A 26,322-nucleotide genomic window follows, 5' to 3' on the forward strand; every position below is an offset into this window, starting at 1 on the left:
TGCTCAGATAACCGTATTTCGTTTAATTTGCTTTATACTCGTATGTAGGTGTGTTATTCTAAGTAAACAAGCGTATCTCGAATGATGACCTAACTAGGTTCTCGTTTGGTGGTGACTTTCTCTGCGGAATTAACCATTTTAATACAAACATATAAAATAGTGGCAGATTTGAAATTGGTAGCATTATTTTTAGATCTATTTGTGAGTAAGTGCTAATCTAAGTAAACAACGTACATATCTCAAATAATTACCTGCGAAATGAACCATTTTCGGAGAAAACAGTGGCGTGTTCTGTAAAATGTCCACAAAACATACTCAAAACACCGCATTTTATTTATAAATAGGTATGAGCATCGCTTATGTAAAATAAACAATGTATCTTTCTCAAATGGCTGTTGTTTGGTAGTGGCCCAAATGAAAAGATTCACACTAAAACAGTAGCCGAGCTGTGTGAAATATTCACATAACCGTAGGTCGTACACACACTACACCGCTCAACAATCTATATATATTTATAGCTATACACATATAGACGCCGGTGCGAGGCGCCACGTTAGCGGCGCGGCGGGACGACTTATAAATAGACCACTTTTACGATTTGTTTTTATGGCATGTGTTTGGTGACCGGTGTACGACGGTAGGTACCTCATTCCTAGGCGGCTTGTTATATATTGCCACGGCGATACTGCAAGTACCAAGTAGCCCGGCGGAAATGTGTATCTCGGTGATGTCACACTCTGTGTGGCACTTGCACGGTCCACCTGTGATTCCAACGGATCGTTTTATAGGCGCAATTAATGATAGCACCAGAGAGTTGGAGATAAGCAAAGTGATGGAGAATAGTATTTTATTGGAAAGTATGTACATAAAAAAACCCGAACATGGAATCAGGTGAGTCCAGGAAAATTGAATCAGTCAAAGAAATTAAATTTATCACAGCAGACAAGGATGACATTTGACGAACAAAAAATCAACCTCGTTGAAATAAAAACTAGGTTTAGTGGGTATCTCCCTAAGAGTGCGGTATTTTATAATATATCAACAATACCATAGACATGAGGAACATTATGTCCATGAACAATACAGAGGAAGGACCTGAACTTAAATAAATTCTCCGATCCATTTCGCGCGCTGATGTCAAATATATTCCGCCACGTGTTGAAAAATAATGGCCGCCAGTGTTATTTTGGTTCGCGGCTTTGGAATATTTCGACAGAAAAGAGGTGATTATCATTAAAAAATATGTAAAAAAAAGTCTGTAAAACAGTCATGTACCGCAGAAAGAAATGAGACAACGGAGCTCTCAGCGGAAAGACCATACCATCAAAATTGTTCTCAAAGTCAGGTTACATTTTCAACATCCCTTTTACCATAATGCTAAGCAATCAATTCGCTCCGAGGGCGCCTCCCACGGCCTGATTGCGTTTCCAATCAGAACCAGACCCTCACAAGGCAAATAAACCAAATAATAATAAACAAAGAAATAATAAGAAAAGACAATGATGACGGGGCTAGGCCCTTTCGTGGGCGCCCGGCCCGGTGATTAGGTACTCGTTCCGGACCGAATAAACACCGAATTCCTGGCGTAATGACCGACATCCCTTCGCTGACGCCGGCTCCAAAGGGATTCTCAAAATGGCTATTCGAATTTTGAATATCGAATGGAATATCATGAAATTTTAGAATAACGAATCAATCCGATATCAACCATATCCATAGAAGCATTTATTAATATCGTGAAATTTAAAATTGCGAACGGAATATTCTGAAATATCGAATAAAAACTTTAAATTTTCTTTTCCGATTATGTCCGGGTTAAATCTTCCCCATAAGAAAAACTAAACCCTTCTACACACTTCACAAATGATCATCTAGTCAATTAACATCATGCAAGTGCATTATATAAGCAAAATAAATACAAAACAATGCAAGAACAACACGTCAACTCACCAGAGAAAATGAAATTATTATTATTTCCAAAGCAAAAATACTTCACAATTTAAGTATAGTGAAGCTATTAGGCATCAGTATAACTGAAAAGTCCATACATAATTATATAAAAATCATCTATTCACCTACCTTTTCATAATACCAAAGACTAAAATTTACATAACGCAGAAATCATTTTACGAAAAGTAAAAAACGGCGGTCATTGCAATATTTCTTTAATTTTTCTCACTTAAAACGCATTACCATAAAATAACTTTAAAATTTTAATAAAGCCGCAATTTATTGGGCAGTTTAATGAACATATTGGGAGACACAGTGTGGTAGGCATTCCGCTTAAATTATAAAAAAGAGACAGCTTTATGGGCAGCCTTGTTTCTGTGAGAGGGACGGCCGATTATAGGGATCGAGTTTGGGACCGCTGGGCGCTGGGAAGTAAGAATTTTGGAATTCTTGTAATGGACTAACAGCTTGTTTTAGCTCAAAAGTATAAATTGATTAAACCTTTACGCTAAAATGGACAGATTGAAGAAATCCTGCAAAAAGTTGCACATACAAAAAATGTTAGTAAACTAAGGCATTGCAGTTGGGGGCGGTTTGGGACAACGTGACGTAATTTACAGCAGAAGAGTTTGCAGGAATTTGGACGAAACAAGGAGTGTGCCAAGACATTCACTAGACAATCAGTGAACTCCTTCCCTGGCGAGGAGGACAATGTACATATAATCTTTTTTTTTTTTTTATATTTACTCCACACAGGAGGCCCTGAAGAAAATAATTTCCCTCGGGGCCTATGTCATCTTTGGGGATGCTGTGAGGAGGGTCTTTTTTTGGAGAGGAAGGAGTGAACATGGGTCTTGAAGAGTCCCATGTTGTAGGAGGGAGGAAACACAGACGCCGGCAGTTCGTTCCACAGCCGAGCTGTTGAACTTAAGAACGAATCGTAGAAGCGACCCGTTCTCATGTGACAAGTGTCAACTGTGTACAAATGTTGGGCGCGCGTTTGGCGTGTATCTCGACTACGCACCGGTGCCGAAGGGATCAATGACGCTAGTTCCTCAGAGCATCTTCCATTGTAATACCGATAGAACAAGGACAGCATACCTACTTGACGCCTGTGCTCTAAAGATTGCAGTCCGTTTGTTAAGATTGGGGAATCTATCAAACGGACCGCCCGTTTCTGCACAGAGTCAAGGGTTTTTTTCAGGTATTTTGGGGCTCCAGACCAGAGATGGCTGCCAAATTCGACAGTAGGGCGCACTTGCGATTTGTACAGGGTGAGCAGTTGTGTACTATTAAAGTATCTACTTAGAGGGGAAGGAAAAGGGAGGGAAAACGACAATGAATCAAATGAATAAATGCTAAATAACAATGTCCAGATCTAAAGATAGCGGATAAAATTAGCTCTTTAACTAACCAAGAATTAAAAAGCATAGTCCCGTAGTCCCTATTGACATAAATTGGGTTTTTGTGCTAGCCCATTTAGTAGTTGAAAACAAACAAGTATGTCTTATAAAAAATATGCTTTTTCAGGAAAGTAGTAGAGTGATTTTTCAACCGACCGCTGTGTGCAAGTTCACGATATTTTTTAGGCTAATTTATGTAATAGAAATATAATGCAGCGCCGAGAGATTCACGACTCTGCGAAAATTAACTACCAGTTTGACCTTGGCGCAATGAATTGCTGTAGTAACACTGTACGAGTGACCATTACAGTAAAGTCGGCGTACTTTACGGGGAGTGCGGGTGGTCGGCTCTAAAAACTTGGGAGAAAATACTTTTGGGTTAGATAAAATGGTGAATTTACAATGCTTTCTGATTTTATTAAAAGAAAATAATTGCAAGTATGAGGACACTACAGTAACAGATCACGGGATACTATAATTTGTAGTTTGTAGGATTAAAAAAGTAAACGAAATATTATATTATTAAAGGTAGGTACTTAACATACCAAATAAATCTGGTAAAAATACTACAATATAAGGAGGTAACTTTATTTATTTATTACAACTAGTTCCAATTTTGAAAATTATACTTAAATTAAGGCAAATCGGAGATCTACACTTCATTGAACCAGAGTTACAGACAGACACAACCGAAATTAGTATTTTTGATTGAACCTTGAGCTTTCTGATAAATATAGGAAGTACTTTCACAAATTTCAAAATGTTAACACGTATTCAAGGATGAATTCAAAATCATTAATTTCACTCACTTCAGACCCCTCTTTTTCCCTTTTACGTGAATGAATCATATGTAAGATTATTTTATTTAAATACACAACCCTCATAAAAAGAGCATTATTTACACCACTACTCTCACTACTGATCCATTTTTCAATAACGAATCATTGTTAGTTGGAAGATATGCACTACGTACTATGTAATTAAAGGTTTATATTCATTTTTCATTTACATTACCTATTCGCCTAATTTTAAGAGTGACACCTGTTTCGCCCTTTGAAACGTTATATCCCTTGCATCACAATTAAAACACAAACGTCAAAATACCAAAGTAAATAATTATCAATATTTTTTTCTTCCAAGAACAATACCTAACTACAGGAGGGTTACAAACCTAATTATAAACAATGTTCCTGCAAGCAAATGGTATAAAATAAATATTCCAAAACCCAGCAAGGAGTCATTAAATCCCTTCAATGACAAATGTAATAGCTTGGCAATTTTTAAAACAATTAAAAATCCTTGTTAGGCCCAGCCACGGTGACCACCCGCTGTGGGAGGCTGCGGTAATACCTAATCTGTACAAGAGTTATTAATGAAGATTCATCTCAAACAGTCGTGTGTGTGCATAATTTAACATAGAAGCCAAGAGGAAAGACGCTTACAAGGTATCGTTTAATTTGACGATATATACAATCGGTTTTATCACACATGGGCTTGGAAAGAATGGCGGGATGAGCAATTATGGCAGGGAGAAACATTAAAAATGGTTGCATGATTAAGTCAGACTGAATGGAATAATAATACTAATATTGGACAATTTGTATAGCGCCGCTTTTGTAAGATATCAGCTCAGGGGCGCTTTACAGTTGATGCAGGTATTACAAAAAATATAAATATTACAAAAATGATGAAATCCTTGACACAAGTCCAAAAATAGCCAAGTACTTCCCCACCTTACCCTTCCTCTACCCTCTAACTTCAGCCTCACTGGCTCCAAACTGTTGGGGGCAGTTGGTACTTTGTGCGGTAATCACATAGAAAGCCACTTTTGTGAATATATCAAACACGAGGAATTGATGGTTTTCGAATGAATTATTAATACTTGGATGCGTCTCCTGTCGGAGGTTGGTATGGACTAAACTCGCACCTGTCATGTAGATTACGAAACCAGGTGTGGTGTGTTCCCTTCTGTTCAGACTAATTAACACAATATAACGGAAACTCTCCTTGTTAACATAGTCGAAATTGCTTAGAGTAGGACGGTAACATCCCCATTTTGCGGAAATATGTAATGGTAGAGAAGGCGGAAAGCTAATTCAAGTCCCCGGCATTATTGTGAAGTGGGGAGTGAGGTGGGGGAGTTGCTGCACGTGGCGCCGCGGCCGTCCTTTCATCACCGACAATCACCACCGGCACCAACCAGCAACGGGCGACCGGTGATCAGGCAACCGAGCCAACCTACCGATACCAACCGGTCCGGCAGCGCACATACGTAGATTTTAATGATTTAGACGGCCAAAAGTATTTTTTTTAAATCAATATAATGGTAAGGTATCTATTTAATTGGCGAGTCAACAGTTCTATGTACAATATAACATCCCCTCCCCCCTCCTTGAAAGCGCGGGAGTCGACTTTGATCAGTCGGAATTCGATAGTGAACTAGTGTGTACGTGTCGAGTCTCGGCGCTCTCCTAAACTTATAACTTTCCAAAGTGTATTATTCATTTCAAGCTAATATTTCCGTTTTAACTGTGATGGATTGCAATAATACAGGTAAGAACAATTTGTTTTCGTTACAGAAAAATTTAATTAACATTCTCTGTCATTCATTTTTAAAACGACAAACATCACTCTGTCAATTTTTTTTTTTTTTAATATATTTAAATTCGAGTGCCTTTTTAATGTACTTATGAGTCCGTCCCTGTATTAATTTTCATTATACTATATAGTGCATATATGTAACTAACTAATTCCATAAGAAATAGCCGCGCAAAATCGCGCTTTTTTGAGCTAAGCCCTTTTGAAAGGCTCTTTGTCAAATATAGGAAATATTGAGTGTGCGATATTTTGTATTAAAATTGTTTTTTTATTTGTTTCAGGTCTACCTACTACCTCGGGTACTAAAGTAGTGACTCGTCAATACATATTTGACCAACTACAGAGTCAAAATTTACCAACTTTAAATGAAAAACTTGACTATTATGAGAATTTTCTCCTTATGCGCTATGGGCACAACAAAGAGGCTAAAGAAGACTTTAAAAAAAGATTTTCTTATGTAAAATCACAAATTAAGCAACGATGGGTAAAGGCAAATAAACACCAAGATGTTTTCCTGAAAATAAACCAATCATGGTTAGAGGGAACATTCGAGATTCCCATTGAATCAGCCTCCTCGCAAGGTCGACCACCCAAGTCTTTTGGAGAACTAAGTGAGCGTAGTAAAAGAAGAAAAACGGAAGAAATAAGGGCCTCCGCAGGTGATGAAGTTATTGTTCACGCTGCTACATCTGTGTTGCAGACAACGGGACATAGGACCGCCTCGAAAGTGCTTAAAGATATTACGAACTCCCCAACACGGGCTAGTAAATATAGAAAAGCCTACAGTAGAGTTACCAACAACGATGAGGTACCTCAATTGACGCCTCTGCAAGCACTTAAGATGTTCGTTGAAGCTGATTTTACGAGACGACAGTATGAGATAGTAAGGGCAACAAATCCACAACATTTTCCTTTCTATGATCTTGTTTTGAAAGCAAAACAAGAGTTCTATCCGCCGAAAGAATCCCTAAGAATTACGGCTACTTGCGCGGAAAGTAATCTACAGTGCCTAATGGATCTAACCGTAACACGATTATCAAAATACCTAGAAGATGTGATAATTCGGCTTAACGAGCAAGAAAGGAAGTCGTTAATGATAATCTGCAAATGAGGTTGTGACGGTTCTCAGCAATCCAAATTTAAACAAATTTACGATAATGAGACTGATTCCGATGCCAACATTTTTATGAGTTCCTTTGTGCCTTTGCGCATTGTTTGTGGAAAAGAAGGCAGTAAAATTGTTTGGCAGAATCCAACTCCTTCTTCGTCAAGGTTTTGCCGTCCGATTCGATTCCGATTTGTAAAAGAAACAACGGACATAACTAAAGAAGAGATAAAATAAGTGCAGGAGTCCATTAAGCAACTAAACAAAACAGTTGTTACGTTGAATGAAGAGGAGTTTTCGTTCGGGCACAAACTCAAAATGACTATGATTGACGGAAAGGTGTGTAACGCAGCCACAGACACAAAGTCAACATCCCAGTGCTACATCTGTGGAGCTACTTCGAAAACCTTTAATGATCTATCAAATAGTGTAAACCCTGAAGCTTTGGAATTCGGCTTGTCAGTATTACACGCCCTGATCCGCATTTTCGAAAGCATTATACACCTTTCGTATAAACTGCCAGTAAAAAAATACAGGGAAAGAAAAACCGAAGAAGACAAGGCATTAGAAGCCCAAAAGAAGTTGGAAATTCAGGAGAGGTTTCGAAATGAAACCGGTTTGCTTATTGACATGCCAAAGGCCAACTTTGGCAACACCAATGATGGCAACACAAGCCGGAGGTTTTTTGAAAACCCCGAATTGGCTTCAGCCATCACAGGTATTAACTTTGAACTGATTTACAGATTTAAGGTTATTTTAGAAACTATTTCTAGTGGCCATAAAATTGATGCTGAAAAATATGATAAGTATGCGTACGACACAGCAAAATTGTACGTAGAACAGTATGGTTGGCACCCAATGACGCCAACTATGCACAAGATATTGGTACATGGAAGCCAAATCATAAGCCAGTTCGGGGCTCCTTCCAATTGGACAGCTATCGGAAGAAGCTGCATAAGCCCGGAACAAGCATTTCCGATCGTACCGGCTAAACTTTGCCAGAAACTTTTCTAGGGAAGAATGTAACTTAGATGTATATTATAGGCTTTTGTTAAGTTCAGATCCCTTCATTAGTTGCTTGAGACAAATAAGAAAACCTTCACGTAACGCATTTCTACCTGAAACGGTTAAACTTTTATTACCTGGTGACCCAAACACAGAGTCAGTAGATACATCTGGACCTGAAGATACCGATTTTTAATGTAATTTTATATTTAAAGAAAACTTGTTAAATTCTGTTTCCATTCATTTGTATTTTTTAGTGAATTTAGCTCTGTTATATATTACTGTTCTTTATAACCTGACAAATATATGTATGTTTTTATAAATATATACCTTTTCTTTATTTTAATTGAACTTAGAACTAAAATAACCCCAAAAATATATTTGGCCGCCTAAATCATTAAAATCTATCTATGTGCAGCGGCAGGCCGACAGGCGAGGCTGGCCGCTGACTGATGGGTGCAGGGCAGTACCTACAGTACAATCTGCTTTCTGGGACCCGTGCACTTCTCCTGAGACATGTGCGTTGTGGAGGCCGGCGCGGTACGCATACAATGCAATGTCGTACAAACAATATTTCGGAGATAATTATTTTTCCCAGCAAAATCGATAATCCCACAGAGGTAAAAAAAATAATATTTTATATCAACGTGAATAGGAATAAAGAGGAGGGGGGGACTTAAATTTTTGATCAGTGCCCATGAGAATCGAAATAAATTTTAAACTTTTTTCATTTTTGCTAGGTACCTATCTACCTACCTACCAAATACAACATTTTTGTAAAACCTTCAAGTACCGCTTTTCACGTGGATTTAAATTAAAAAAGCAAGACATGGGACACTCATGTTAGGGACATCTATTCAGTTTCTGGTATTCTTCCAATTACAATCCTTCCTAAATATGAAATCACAAGCACCATCCTACAAATTACCCAAAAATCAACTCACACCAACATCAAGCCACTTTACAATCAAGACATCCACAACCACAATACTCGAAATAACAATAAAATCCGCATTCCTCAAACACACACTACAAAATATGGGTTAAAATCACTGAACTATATTGCCTATACACTATATAATTCGCTTCCAGATATGTACAAACACATCCAAAATAATAAAAAATTGCAAAGCAATGCTTTAAAAGAATATTTTTTAACTACATTTAAAAATGAAAATATGTAACTGTGTTGTCATTTCTTGTTGAATCTTATCCATGTTTTTCTTTTTTCTTTCTGTACTTGTTTTCTATTGTTGTTTGTTCTACTTAACGTGTCATTATTTTAATTTTTAATTTTTATGCTGTATTGAATGTGAAACTTTTATTTGATATCAAAATACCGTTGTAAAATTGTACCTACTACCTCCTACATATGAATTGTAAGTTCCTCCTGCCCTAAAATGAGTTCTGTAACTCATCGGGATTGCTCTAGCAAGAAATAAACACAATAAAATAAAAAAAAGATGAAATGAGGTTTGACCGAACTTATTGAAGCAAGCAATTTACTCGGAAATTCTGAAAACAGCATTACAAATAATAATAATAATAATAATACGGAACTTTTACAAAAACATATTAAAGAGTAATTTATTATTTCCGATTTTACGAATGCGCGTGGGTACAGTTCTTCCATCGCTAAAAGCAAAACAATAAAATGCAGGAAATATGTGCTGTTGATATAATCTTTTTTTACATTATATTATGTTTCTGTGTTGTGAATTTAAACTATGTATATTAATATATTTATTCTAAAATTTTAAAACGTCTTCTTGCCTGTTTCGCAAAAAATGCAAAATACGAAAAAAGTTATCGTAAAATACGGTTGAAGCCGAGTACGTAAATTAAGCGCATAACAAGCTTTCAAATTCTTTAAAAATAATTATTGTTTTCCCGTCATCGTTCATGTTGGCAAATGAATACTTAGTCCTTCCAGACATCAGTCACTGTTCACTAAACCAGCCTCTGGGTCCACGCGACGCGGTAAATCATCTCACAACGAAGATGAACAACTCGGCCCCTTAGGGTCAAAAAAACGTATCTCATTTTTCTCTACTTTACAGGAGAGCAAGAAAACATAGTTCTCAATTAATCAGTGTTGTATAGTTTTAAACAAACGAAGCATATTAATAATGTCTGCTCATTTAGTTAAAGGATGGTATTTTCTGCTTGTGAACATCTTTTAAATATAAAATAGTAATTCATTTTACCATCCGTAACTCAGAATCGATAAAAAATTGAGTTACGTTTTTTTGACTCTAAGGGGCCGAACTATAATTCAATATTCTGTCTGTGGCGTCAGTATTTACAGGGGCTTATTTACATTTAATTATAATTTTTAAATTGAAAAATGTCAAACTTTGATCGAAGTTTTAACAAGTTAGTAGAAGAGGACACAAGATATCCGAACAAGAGTTTTATATGATAATGTATACATTTAAAAAATAATAATTTACGTAGTATTATTATTTTCTTATTATTATGTACTTAATTTGATTATATTTATTTACTTATCTGTTAGTATTTACCCATTTTTATTTGTTTGTTGTTATTTTTGTTATATATCCTTCTTGTTATGTCTTCTTGTCAGCCTATGATTGTGGCTGATAAGCCAACACTGGTACTTTGTAATACTTATTTAGTCAGTAGAATGATTGTTGCGTGTACCTACCCAGCTGTAATTTTAGTTTGAATGACTGTAGTGTTTATTTTTGCAGGTTTATATTTTCAATATTATATTAAGTTCGCGCGTATTTTTAATTATTTTTCTTGTAATTGTAAAAGACACAGGAATCCCGGTGAGATGAGCGGCTTACGATTTTATTGTAACATGTATATTATTTTTTTAATAAATAAGTATAAATTTGTGTTTGCATCAAGGAATAAAATAATATAAACAAAGTCAAAACATTAAAAACTAAAAAACATACGTAATTAAAATGAAGCTGTCGAAATTAATTTTAGAACAAAGCGGTATTTGATAATAAAATGTAACCGAAAATTTCACCGCTGACAGTTTTATTGGGTGTACAATGGAATGCCGTTCAATTACCGAAAAATCGAATTAAAGTTTTTAAACCCGGGGGTAGGAACGGAATGTTAAAAAGGTAATAGCGGGGAGAAACGCAAGGACGGTAAACGGCGCCAAATTATAGGACAGACTTCTCGAATGACCCAACTCGCCCCGAGCGCGAGTTCCAAGTCCTCGCGAATTCTTGCCACGTCGAACTGTGGTTTAAAAACGCATCCCGGGAAACTCTGCATGTTTTATAAATAGGGGTTTGTATTTTCAAGAACGATATCTTGTATAGTCTTGATGTTTGAAGAAATAGAAGCGCATCATATTATATTATACTCTATGTTGAAACCTTGAGCACAATGCCCACAGACTTTTGTTTGGTAACAACCAACAACAAAATTAAACCAGAAGAATTTCATTGAATTCTATTAAGAGAACAATATTTTTGGCACATGTTATGTAAATATTATGTTTATTTTGTCAAAATTAAAATGCTTTGTAATGCCACGCATAACAAATAATAATATTCTGTTTTCATGGCAATAATAAGTCATTGAAAAATAAATTGGAAAAGCATAGGGTCATACTAGCTTAACATGCTAAAAACAAAATGTGGTGTTTGGTAGATTTTCATGGAACAGCTGTGTAATTCACAAATCACAAGTACAAAACTATTTACCATTTGGGAAATGCAAAAGATTACGCACTCTCAAACAAACCGAGGTTATACTTTAAACTTATTTCTTATTATTTCTTATTCATGTCGATATTGCTAAATTCTATTAGTTTTTGCTTTTTACAGGTGCAACTCTTATTTTGTTATTTTTTTTTTTTTTTTTTTAAATCTCTGTTATAATGTTCTTTACCTCACGAGTAAGTTACACTCTAATTTATATTGGTTCAACGATTTGTTAAACTCACAATTAATACTGGGTTTAAACACACCCACTTACTTACTTTTTATGTTGAACTTTCTTTTACTTACTATTTCATGCTTGGGTATATTTTATATTGAATCCATCTTATTAGTGTTTTGCTAATTTGCACAAAATTTTATTATGCTTTCTTACAATTAACTCCATTTATCTTCTTATGTTCAATTATTGTAATCAATGTAAATGTATATTTTCATGTAAAAGCCCATTAGGGCGTAAATAAAAATAATAAATAAATAAATAAATAAATAAAACTCGCCGACGGTGAGCACTGGTATCTAGAAGTTTTAGGACACCGAAACTGAGTGCAGATTATAATAAACCATAGACATATGAATATTAGTAGACCTGCCCTAAGTGATTAAAAGCGTATTATCCCCACTCCCCATACCGGTTCCATTTGAACCGGCTGTGCTGGCGTGTGGCCTCAAGTGAAATTTGAAAACGTGACGTCATCATTCTTGTGCGAACTATGGTCGAGGCATCATCGGTTCATTTTACGAAATAACACGGCAAAATGTTGACTTGTACTATAAAAACTTGTAAAAATAGATGTGAAAAAGAGAATAAACCCAATTGTCGTATTACATTCCATATATAAGCATTATTTTACTTTATTTTAAGCATATTCACATCGTATAATATAGATCAGTTTTAGAAACATATTATACTATCACATCGAGAAACGTCTGGACGCGAAACACAAAGCTGGTTGGTTGCTGGGAACTAAATTATGAACATTTATAAAAGTGTCTTAACTAAATACTTAAACGAAATATTCGACTCTGAAAATACAACCGAATTTTTTTTGCCGAATTTGGACTTCGCAAATTTGTTCATAACGTGGCGAGTAATTTGCGCTCCCATGTAAAAATGTCTATTCATTCAAAGGCAGATTTTACTTTTAAGAAGTAAATGGTGATATTATAATGCGAGATGCCTATTTACTGTCAGATTGATTTATTGACGAATCACAGTCAGCTTCACTTCCTTCGTTCTTCAACAGTTGATTTTACCCCTCGCCATTATCTTCTCGTCTATTAATTCCTATGTCTGTGTAATAAACTCACTACTGCCAATAACATAGACACCTCATACTTCGACTTGTGACAGGTCTTATACAAGCCTAGTATTAATTAGTTCTACTATTGTTACACTGGTATCAGAGATGTGCAAAATGGGTACCCAAAACCATTTGAAATGCAAAATGGAAATGGGTCAAAACTTTTCCATTTGAAAATGCAAAATGGTTTTTAGAAAAGCATTTCAAATGCAAAATACCTATTTTCAAAATGCATTGAAAATGCAAAATGGTTTCTCAGGTCAAACAATTAAAATAATTATAGAATTTTTAAACAATTTTGTCATTTAATAATGGACATCAATGTAGAACAAACATATTACATGATGGTAAATCCAAAAACACCACGACTACAGATTATAAAACCACAAAAAATTTGCGCGGGACTAATGTTGCCAACGTAAAAACATAGAAACTGCTATCTAACATTTAATATTACAGCGTCATGGCCCCATGTTCAGTATTTGAATCAGTATTTTTTGTAATGGTATCACTCAATTGCCAGGGCTCGTACCAGGGAGCAACTTGACAAATGTAAATTATCTCTCATAGCGAGGTTGAGGACCGACTGATATTTGGGGCTTATGAAAAAAAGATGAGTGGAGATAGTAGGAAGAAAGTTGCAAAAAAGCATTTAAAATGGAAAATGCATTGAGAAAAGCATTTAAAATGCAAAATGCAAAATGGTTTTTAGAAAAGCATTTAAAATGCAAAATGGAAAATACCCATTTTGCATTTCCATTTGAAATGGATTTATTTGAAATAAAGCACATCTCTGACTGGTATATATTTCTTTTGAATTATGCATTATAACTTATATTAATAACTGCATCACTTGCAATTTGCAATAGTGTTTTTGTGTACACATTAATTGTTCTTTAATTTATTGCTATTATTATCCTGTTTACCACTGTAAGCTTGTAACTCGATTATCACTGTATTGTAAAAACCATTTTATGATGTTTGAATAAATAAATAAATAATGTTAATACAATTAATTATTAATATTAATTATTAATTAATTAATCTTATTTGTTACATTGGCGCCCAACGGTTAATATAAAATTGATGACTAGTATTTATTTGTTAATATCATAGAGCTATTTATTAAAACTTTAAATAACCCCCCCCCCCCCACTTGTGAGCGCTATAGCTACGCCCTCGGTAGATAGTATTGTTTCACCCATTGTAAATATACCCAGCCACAGAGGTAATATTACATTATTATTTAAACCCACATCCTTTTGTGATGTTCTTTTTTCAGTCGCGTGTTTGTTGGTTTTGTGTAGATTTGTCTAAGGCGGGTCGGACGTAGGAACCGGTTTACAAATATTCGGATGGCCGTACTCTCGGACAGTGGGGCCCCTCCACCGACGACTGTTATCAATAGTAATATCAGTGGTACAAACAACAAGCCCACGGCTGTGGCACCTTCTACCTCCCAAGTTCACAGAGGGGAGACGGACACTCGGACGGGACTGCTTACTTCAGCGGATGTTTACAGACAGACAAATGTTACGTCATTCATAAAGTGCCAACACATTATTATTTATTACCTCATCTTGATATTTAAGAAAAGCGGATTTCTGGATGATTTTACACAAACGTGTGATATTTATCAAGAATTTGACGATATAATTGACGTGTGTAATAATACATTGGTTTATATTGACAAAGTCAAGTGGTATTTCGGAAATATTTCGGGGAATTCCAAATATGAGGATGTGTGACCGCATCATATCACAACCATATAATTTACTTGTGTGTGGGAGTAAGGAAGTGGGGAGAGGAAGGATGGGTGGTGAACAAACAGAGCTTTAGCCATTTCAAGCAAAGTTTCAAATCTGAGCGGTGTGTTTATTTACCCAAAGTAATCATCATTCCTAATATCAGAATGAAGAATTCTCCCCATTTGCTGCTCCTTGTACCTACAGGTATTTATTTGAAAAGGAAGATGTTTTTGTCACCAATCTTCGGGAGACTTTCATCACGACGATTATGAGTAAGTAGGTACTTTACTAAACATGTTTACTATTTGTTTACACCGTACAAGGGAAACGCCACCATTGTGCACAGGGAGCACAGAAAGTCGAAGAGGTCGCGTGGGTATGCACTATGCAGTACACGGTCAGACGGCGCCTCACGAGAACCAGTATCTATCTAACAGCTAAGTGCACGGCGCATCCCACACCGCGGCTGCGACTTGAGTCAGCGATATCGAACCGCTAGACTACCTAGTAACTAGTAACTGGTAACTGGTAACTGGTAACTGGTAACTGGCCGCCAGGATCCCAGAAAACAGGTGCTGTCGACACATTCAGTAGTAGGTGTAAAGAGGACTTAGGCATATAAAATTTATTTATCTTACCAGGGGAAGAACACGTAGGTAGGTAAAATCGAGAATATACATTATTGACTAAGCGTAGCGAAGTCCTGTTTTAACTCAACCGTATGACGTGTCATCTGTCTGTAAATTGTTTGTGCGGTCCTTTTCCGTTTTCGAAAATCTACTGCGTCTACTTTATTATTTAAGCAAACCTTATTTTGACCAAATAGCTGACTTTGAGTGAGGTTTTCAATATTGTGATAGAAACATGCATGAAGAAAGTTTGAAAAAAGAATTGTAATTGAGATGGTGACACTTCTTTGGACAAATTGTACAATTCCTTTTGACATTACAAAAAAATAATATAGTTTATAATGAAGTAGGTGGGTATTTAAGTACTTACTTACAAATCTCACAATTTCAGAAGAAATTTTGGTTTTGACTTATTGATCAAGAGAAAATGAGGAACGTACTTTTTTGGACGCGAGGTAAAAAATACTAGTGTAATAAATAGATAATTTAGGTAAGTATTTCACCATGAGATTTCACTGATGTACGTTCATTTTTAATGTGAGAGGTTTTTGGCCATAATTAGTTTGAAAAATAATTCATTTTCGCACAAATTAGAATTTTTTATTAAGTGTTGTTCACAACAGTGCTCTTTTCAATAATGGTAGCAAGAAGGGGCTACAAATGTATGGTATACATATTGTTCTTTTGTAATTTCTTCCTCTTTCTTATAATCGACGAATGTAACAAAAGGAAAGATTAAAAAGGAGCTCTCGGCGGCAGGACTATAATGACATAATCGTAAAGATAGCCATAACACGTTACTTTATGTGATCCATTAAAACCGAAGCCCTTTCAAAAGTATAGGATGGGCCACGAGAATAAGAGATTAATCCAGAAATTCTCTCTCAGAAGACCAAGTGGACAGGAGATAAGAAACGAGAGGAGGTATTCGAACCTCGCCGCGCCGTACAAGGACGAAAGGTCGCCATGTTCTCACAGTATCCTCGCGCTTTATCAGAGTTTGTGAATGAATAATCCGACGCGACGTATCCATTAGCCGGCGACACACACAAAAAGGAAGAAAAACACATTATTTCAGATGGCCGAATCGAGAAATGTTTGAAATATGTTTCCGCTCCGTGAGATAGCGCCGGCCTATAGGTATAGTGCTCAGACAGACAATATAAAAATAATTTCACAAACTTCCCTACCTGCCTCCATATATTAGTAATATAGTTATTTATGTATTCATATATAATAATTTGCAATATCTATTATGTAAGTTTATTTTATTTTCCTACATGTATATGCATATGTACATACACAAGAACAGATATACCTACACCATAAAATGCAGGACTTCATACATTGCAATTACTGAAGGCCCCTTTGTTTCATGATGACAAGCGGCCATTACTTCCTGAATAAGGTTTTCTATGGTTTGTATTATTTCCATAGACAAATACGGAGGACCCGCTAAAGATGGGCTGTAGCCGAAACCTTCTCACACAACAACAGAAAAAGTATGTATGTATGGCCATGGCAACTTGCTTGCGCATTGCTGTATAAGAGAAACATGCAATTACGTAGAGTTTTTAAGAAACTATTTTTTTCCCTACCCATAAACAGAAGACCTCCAAGTCTGTACCTCCATGTCAGTGGACTGTATCTAACGTCAGATAAACAGACGCACAGCTTGAAAAATAACTCGAACATGCCTCAATCATTCCCATATTTAAATCAGGTGACAGATCTTCCCTAAATAGTAACAGGCCAATATCTTTATAGAGCACAATCTCCAAAATCATTGGAAAAGCAGTAAAACTAAGACTTATCCAGTTCCTCGAGGACAATAAAATCCTTTCAAATAACCAACATGGTTTTTGCAGATCGTAGTACTGCAGATGCAATTGAAACCTTTACCAAACTGATATCTCATAACCTAAACCTCTTGTCTTTTTATCAAGAACACAACAAAATCAAGAACAATTGCTTACTTTGCAACCGGTGTCCAAAAATGCATATCTGAAAATTATATATAGATATATATATACAATTCCCTAGTACATTATTTTGATATATCTTAAAAGGTTTAGCTAGCGTTACTAATGAAAGCGCTCGAAAATATATTTTTACGACTTATTACAAAACATCGATTTTCCCTACTTTCCATAAATATAATATGTATGTATTATATACATATATAAACCTCCCGGAATAAATTCTCTAAATGATAGTGAAAACCCTATCAAAATCCGTTACGTAGTTTAAATGAAGCACACAAACAGACCGACGCGGATAGCGACATTATTTTATACTAATTATTGATTATTTCATCAAATTATTAAAATAAATAAAAATAACAAAGTTCGTAAACCACCATTTAAATGACCGTTTAATTGTTAGTATTTTATTGGGGTTCGATGACAGTTCTGGTCTAAAATCTGGAGGATCACATTACTCGTACTCGTACCTTGGCTGACCTGCAAATCTACAATCAATACTTATTGGACCATTGTATTGTAACATTGTTGCTTGTTGATTTGTCTCTGTTTCCACTGACCACATGGTCACGCTAGCCCGTCGTCCCGTTGGGTCAGTAAGGGTAAGGATCTACTGTGTGGTGTTAATAAAAGCATGCAATTTTAGAAGGGTTTTTAGGTAACAAATTATTTCCCTACCGAGAAAACACAAGACCTCTGAGTCTATAGCCAGGTAACATTTTAAACACCCATATGAGGTAAAAATTGTGAAGCGCATATGACACCGTTCTATTTCTATAAAGAACATTAACTTGAAATTCAGTAAATTTAAATGATTCGCCACTTCATGGAATATAAGAATCTAGAAAAAAAAAGTTAATAAAAAAGCCATTTCAATCAACGTATCGATTCTGAATTATGGTCTTTTACCAGGGCGATACTGGGAGTATCTCTTCCACTCTGAAATGAAGAAGAAATCAAAATCCTTGAGGATGCTTTAAACTTTAACGTGGAACGAACAGTAGGTAGTTTAAGTGTGCCGAACTCATACGTTTCCCACGACTATCAATACGGCTATTATTCTACATACCGGGAATTATTTATTGAATGGCTAATGTGCAAACCAGCTCTGCACGGCCTATACTGCGATACTGGCACTGGCTAGCGGGGCTAGTGGAGATACTGGCTACAGTGGCTATTGCGGATTATACAGCCATTATAACTAGCGACATGTGACACATGCGGGTTCATTCCCCTCACGAGATATTTGTGTCAAAAACGGTTCAAATAGATTATTTTGCAATAATAATTGTGTACCTTTTTTAATTTCTAAAAAGAAATTGTACAATTTGTTAAAAGAAATGTCACCAAATGACAATTCTTTTTTATTAGAGATTATTGAAGAACGAAAGCTTTTAATAAGTTATATTTTTGTAGTTTTGTATGAGTCGCTACATGAATTCCAACCCAAGCTCATTACCTCATTAGTCTGTCAATTCAAATACTGTCAGGTTATTCATATTCATAATATTTTCGATGTAATACAACATTTCCCACCTGAGCGGATTACATCTGCTAATGTAACAGTGTTATATTGTTACATACAGTGTAACGCGCTGCACACAGCATGTAACATGCAAAAAGCCGATATAAAATAAAGATTAGGCCCTCTAGGTACGGACCGTCAATGTGCGGTAATTCAGCATTTGCGTGCGGTTAATTTTACCACTGTGCTACCGGGTGGTGGGTAGCAAACATGCATTGTTGTTTTATGGCAATACAAGTAATTCTCTCGCTGTTATCAAACTCTCGGAAGGGTAGCCAGAGAGGATAGAAGCATTTCAGTTTTTAATAATTATAATAATAATTTCTTAAACTAAGGTTTATATACAAAACATTTAGGGGATTGTTTGGAGGGTTAACAGGAATAGTATATAATGATTCAATTACAATTATATGGATCTGAAGATGGCTATAATAAGCAGAAAGCGGTCGCGGTCAAAAAATAAAATGAATGGAAAAACTTTTAAATTGTTTCAATACATCAACTTAATTTGTCACATTATATAATAAAACAGAAATGGGGTTCGTAAGTAGAATATATTACTCGCAGTATTCAACGGCGCGACAGAATTACTTTTACATGAATGCACAAGAGTTCCAAGTACCCGCAGCCAGCATCCCCACTGGGGTATGTGAAAGGACGATTCTGAGATTACCCATCACGCAAAGAATGCTGACTTTCGAGGACTGTAATATACTAATACAGTAACCACTTGACGTCTCCCTTTAAAGAGTACATATAATATACGTATATACCCGCCTACCTGCAGTCAGCAGTCCCATTCAGTCATGCCGGTGGAATTGTTTTATTTTATTATATAGCATGTACAATATATTTACAATCTCACCAATACATGCCCACGCCGGTGAGGTCAATAACCCGAGTCTGAAAATGAAAGTTTTTATAATATATATTACACATTAAACGAGAAGTGATTACTGTAGTGATGGGCAGGATCGAAACATTTACATGATCGAAATATTTTGATGGGAACATCAAAAGAACCGAGTGATTAATCGATTTAATTGCTCGGAGTTCAACGGGAGTAGTAGCTGCGGACAGAGGCACATAGACAAAGCGTAGTACATTGGTATGGCAACATTTTGGTAGGTAAGTATTGCATTTGCAAAAATGTGTTAAACCAGTGTTTTCATAATGGCAATGTTGTTGATTGTTTACTTGCAGATGGCAACATAATGATCGTAATATTATTTTAATGATGTGAATGACTATGAATTTAAATGCGTTTCATATGAAGTTAAATTTATAATACTAACTTTTTTAAACTGAATAAATAATACAAATAAGTTTCGTAACTATTTTAATGGAAATATGTTATTTTATTGAAATACTACATACTTGAATATTCCTACTGGAGGTTTGAAATCTCCTCACATTTCTCATCATTCGGTGAAATCATTCTTCAATAGAAGAAATAATGAAAATATTTCATCTCCGCGGATATAAAAACCTGGGCAATATAATATTTTTACATCGGGCCGATTGCATCTTTCACATTAAATACATTCAATCTTAAGATTCTTTAGGGAGCGCCCTCGAGGTGATTTTTCACAAAAACGGTACTGAAAAAATGATCAAACATTATGTGTATTAATAACCTTTCCAACTTATTATATGTCAGAATGCCATTTTTACACACACACACACACACATTAAATGGTTGGTAGATAATATCATAATTAAACATTTAGCAATTAGCAAAGACTAATAGCGTAATCCCAGTTCCCAGTGGATATCAAATCATATTAAGTAGTACGTAACACAATGTACCAAAATGTTTCAAAATGATTTTCTCGGACTGTGAGATGTTTTGATAGAATCGATTCCTTGTTCGATGACATTTCAAAATGATTGTCTCGGACTGAGTGATGATTTTTGACAGAATCGATTTGGCCATGATAATAAATCGAAATATTTCGATGATCAAAAAGATCGAGTAAATCATCGATGGTTCATCGATTGTGCCCATCGCCAGATTACTGTCATATTAGTGTGATAATATGACATGGGCGTAACTCCTGCTTCTTTTGTTCCACTGGTAGATTTATTTTAAATTAATATTTGACCTACAAAAACATAAATAAGAATGCTATTAATAGAAAAAATCCTTCAATTCGTCAAAAAATGGTACACTACTAACTACTACAGGCGTTATAGGTTATACCAGTGGCGTGCAGTCCGTAAAGGCTGAAAATTTTTGCCTACCCCAGTGACATTGTAAAAATATATTTTTTTATTTTTATTTTTTTTTTTATTAATGCAATAAACAACATAATATATTATAATTTTACTGGTCTTCCATTAAAAGCCTTAGCTTGTGGATGGAAGAAGAGTTAACATTTCACATATTATGTACAAATAAAGTCACGTGTACAGTTAATACAATGCAGTTAATACAGTTAATACATTTCATATAATTACAATTACTATTTACTATAATCATGTATTTCAATATATATGTATGTGTAGGTAATATAGACACATGGCAATCAGACCCGTTAACTAAAATATGTAAACATAAATGTATTCAGTAAGAAGAAAAACAAGTAAGATTTTTAGTGTGACATTCTCTAAAATACTTTTTGATGGAGTTCAACAATTGAATTTTGTTCCTAATGCTTCTGATTTCTATTGGTAGGTTATTGAAAAAGAATTTTCCTTGGTGAGTATAATGGTGTTGTGCAAAAGAAGTGTTTAATTTGGGGCACACAAATACATGTTTAAGTCTAGTACGATTTTCAGTTATGAATGCGTATTTATCTTTTTCTTTTATAATTTGTATAATTGAATTTTTTATAAATAAGTTTTTAAATGTTGGAACTTTGAATTCTTCGAATATGCTGTCGGTTGGGAAGTCTGGAGGTTTTTTTAGTATAATTTTTATTATTAGTTTTTGAACAATTTCTATGGGGGTCAGATTAGTTTTGTAAGCTGCTCCCCAACTGATAATGGCATACTGAAGAATAGACTGTACTAATGCGTAGTATATTGAGTATAGGTTTTTCGTTGATAAAAAGTTTCGTATCCGTAAGAATATATGAATTAACTTCCTAACTCTTTTTATTGTATGGTCGATGTGATCTTTCCATTTTAGGTTTTTATCTATGATTATTCCAAGATATGTAATTTTATCCGCTATTTTCAGAAGTGAACATTTTTGTTGGCAGTGATTAGTATCGTGTTGTGCGAGAGAATGATTATGTAAGAATATTTGAAGATTTGGAGGTACAATGTTAGTGTTAATTTCGAAAGGAATGACATATGTTTTATCACTATTTAACGACAAGAGGTTATTGTCAAACCATATTTTTAGATTATTTATGTCTTCTGTAGCTTTTAGATTAATTTTTTCCCAAGTTTTTTCTTTTATTATAAGGACTGTATCATCAGCGTAAGAGATAATTTGGCCATGCAATGGTTGAATAAATATGTCGTTTACATACAAAATGAACAATATTGGTCCAAGCACGGTGCCCTGTGGGATACCAAAATTTGATGTTTCTTGGTCGCTAGTTTGGTCATTTATTTTAACAAATTGTGCACGATTGTTCAAATAACTTTCTATCCATTGGACGGCTTTATCATTGATGTTATTTAATTTCAGTTTTATATTCATAGAAATCGAAAAAAACATGTAGCACCGCTTATGAAAAGGGTAGCCATCTAAAGAATACGTGTGTACGAATGCAATAGCTATATGAACTAACATCTGACCCCGGTTATACTAAAAAAAAAACACTTCTACTCGCGTTTGTCTATGGTCTCGTCAAAGCAGTTTAATTCGACTCTAGGACAACAGGTGTCGGGCCGGCCTGGCGCCTGTCTACCTACGGCTGCCTCTATCGCGGCTGCTAGCTGTTCTTTATAGACTTTATACGGCAGATATACGGGCGGCGAAGCTCACGATAATGCGAATAATAGCGACTGCGTAGGTACCCCCACGTCTGTATGGCGCCAGGCACTTGGTAAAAGGATAAACATTCGAACGGGCATTACGCTATTTCGGAATCGACAGAGTTGGATGCGAAAAAGGCAAGGTATTCCGCCGAATCGACTGAGTTCTTTTTTTGAAAATATTATTAGACTGTAAAATGATGCGGAATGCTGCAGCTGGTAATTCTCATAAACAGGTAACGTCTTGCATAATCGAAGTAGTTATTTTTTTTATATTATCAGTCTGGAAAATTATTCTGTGTGGCGTCTGGACATTATGTTATTATGGAAACGGAAAATTCGACCGAATGCAATTTGTAATTTTCACAAACAGGCAGGGTCTGATCGAATAGACAGATTTGATTGTTGTTTATAATAATATTATTATAATTCTCTTCTAAAATAATGCTATGGGGAACGGCTTGTAATTCGCACTAGATGAGCTCTGTGATGGCTCTGTGGTAGAGCGATAAGACACTTGGCTCTGTGCCAAGAATTTACGGGTTAAAAACCCGGCAGAGAACAAATAAAGTGATATATAATTATCGAAGAAAGCAAACACTTTTGGCTTGTGGCTTGAACCTGATTTTTTCTCACGTAATAAAATGTTTTAAATAATAGTAAATGATACACACCAACTATTGGTAAATCACTACAATTCAAATCAGTATGCCAACCGGTTTCGCCACACATGAACAAAAATAATATATATTTCCGAATTACCAGAATCAAACGTTACTTGAGACTGCTTTAGTTATCTTTAGTATGTAACAAGATTTGATTAGCCAGGTACCTTACCTTCCGAAATTTCCTCTTAGTAATAATAATATTTAACATAAAATTATTTGGGGTGACATAGTTTAACATATTATGTAGGTAAAGAATTAATTCCCGTGTCTAAATTTTTGGCGATATTATTTTTCTACTATTGGAAGGAAATTTATAAATGTTCCATATGAAAAAAATTCTGAATATCAAAAAACGATGCCCAAAGCTACTGCCTTATTTTACACTCCTGCTAACTTTATATGGACATTAAATTTCTGAACAGGGGAACCTTTGCCCTTTGCTTGGCGCCACCGCTGACGGCATGAATAGTCGAGAAGTAAACGGATACACAAGCTGGTTATAATTATATATCGTATTCACTTGTTCTGATAAGTTACATGTTTAAAAATGATACGATATACAGAAGGTCATTTATCACAAATATAAATTTATAGCAATTATATCTACCACAGAATGTGACAAATTGGGGAAGGATGTCATAGGAAAAGACGACATAATTGCAACAACCACCACACCAGTGAGGGAGAGGTGATGGCAGTTTGAGAACTAGAGGGTCACATGGAGGCATACGACAATAAGTAAATTACTTGACATGTGACAAATAGTTTCATGTATGTTGGTAGGTATATAATACATTTATATTTGTTTTTCTCCTGAAAAACCGAGGTTAGCAGCGGTGTTGTGACGTTCCATCGAGTGGGAACCAACCTACCCCCCCCGCCCCGCCATACGAAAGAAGTGAGAACCAGTGCAAGGAAAGAAGAAGGGATGATAGTCAGAGGTGATACAACAATAAGTTGGTACCGGGAGCAGAGTAGGTACCTGGCTTGCTGAGGCGGCTCCAGTGCCAGGGGTTGCAGCAGGGGCGGTGGTGGCAGGTGGGCAGCGGGCGGAGTTCGTAAGCGGCGCGCAGCTCGGGCCAGCGCCACGCGCGGCAGGCGGTGAGCGCAGCCGGGGGCGGGGGCGCTGACACGCAGCCGCCCTCCGCGCCCTCGGACAGCACCGCCTCCAGCAGCAGCTCGAGCTGGCCGCCCTTGAGCCGCTCCAGCAGCGCGCGGGGCTCGTCCGTGTCGCCCGCCGCCTTCAGCAGCCGGCGCACCACCTGCGCCCGCTTTTTGCGGAGGAACATCTGCCCGCATCTCCCACGCTCCTCCACAGCGCACACCACCCTGCCCTGGCGGACACCTATCCTATCACTGATCTGCTGCTGCCGGTTCACAACTAACTGTCGTCATCGCCTCGCGCCAAACAACTTCAACCATTTATCACTCACAGATCACACTACAAACACTCCGGATCCAGACTAATGATACGGACGCGAGGACCAATTTGTAAAAGTATTATACAGTATGATATGAGATGTATCACCGATTTGAGTAACTTAACGTTCTAACGACTTATGTCTAGGAAATAGTAAAGGCGCGACGAGATATGATGAGGAGTATTATAATATTTTCGTTCGTCCGAAGTGTCGGAACTTCAACGGCGGAAGCGATCCGCGAGGCGCCGTGAAGAGGTTATGATGACGAAACGGGGGACGGAATAGAAGAAAAACACAGGCACTTGTGGGGAATATGTACGATTGAGGATTATAAGGGCACAGTTGGGAAACACGCCACCGGCAAGGAGCTAAACAATATCGCTGACACTTCGCACGTACTCACCCCGGCCGACATTGCGATTGGACTGCTAACAGAGCTGACTGGCGTGAAGTCCGCCCGAGCCCCGAACGTCAGCAACTGGTTTATGCTTCTCGCACTCGTCGCTAGAGCGGCGACACTTGTTAGACCCCATTATTCACCCGCAATTCCGTTTGGATTCTTATTTTGTCAATAAATATAAAAAAAACTGCGCCCACGAATCCTTGTTAAATGGAATTGTATTGGAAGAGGTCATATTATTATGATATAACATGTTGGTCAAAACAAGCAATGATCAAAATTTGTAATCTCGATATAAGCGGAACAACATTAAAATTTAAATAAAATGAATAGTTTAAGAATTTTTAACCATAGGTCATAATGTTTGTTGGGTGACGATTGATTGGCATAAACGCCATAAACTGTTATTTTTCCTTGTTTCTTCCTTTTTAATAATAATAATTATTATTATTGGATAATTTAAACTCCTGGAGTTTTCCGTTTCATTCAGAACAATTTTTTAATGGTATTCCATGCGCGCGCACTTCTACAAAATAATTTCATAGACCAGCAAGAGCTTTATGGATACCTGAATATATTTCTATAATCGGTAGTGCAAAGCCGTTATAAACATGTACCTAACTCTATCTCGCAAAGTACTTAAATATTACCGGTGTATTTTTTCATTAATTGAGACTCATAATATATATGCGGGTACTGATGTTTTTTTCTGTATGATGTTTGTAAATTTTTGAGTATTATTTTATTTTTGGAGTATTATGTTTGTAAAATGACAAGTATATAGGTATTGTACTGATATGATATTTCTGTATGATGTTTTGTAAATTTCCGACGCGTATTATGTTTGTAAAGGCCTTATGGGCGTTAAATAATAAATAATAATTATGAAAACCAATAACATAGTACTTCCTTATTGCATATCTCATTTTAACCAAACCTTT

General features: G+C 36.1%; 1 protein-coding gene across 1 annotated transcript in view; it reads right to left on the reverse strand.

The window, feature by feature from the left end:
• Dad (Daughters against dpp) overlaps positions 1 to 25,561 on the reverse strand; it is a 156,409-nt gene extending 130,848 nt beyond the window's left edge. Inside the window, exon 1 of the mRNA XM_089639825.1 lies at positions 24,543 to 25,561. Within this exon, the coding sequence (XP_089495951.1) occupies positions 24,543 to 24,849 (307 nt within the window). The 5' untranslated portion in view covers positions 24,850 to 25,561. The remainder of the gene's footprint in view (positions 1 to 24,542) is intronic.
• Between the last annotated feature and the right edge of the window lie 761 nt (positions 25,562 to 26,322).

Source organism: Hesperophylax consimilis, chromosome 14, assembly GCF_061612785.1.
Source record: "Hesperophylax consimilis isolate HC1 chromosome 14, BYU_Hcon_1.0, whole genome shotgun sequence".
NCBI lineage: Eukaryota > Metazoa > Arthropoda > Insecta > Trichoptera > Limnephilidae > Hesperophylax > Hesperophylax consimilis.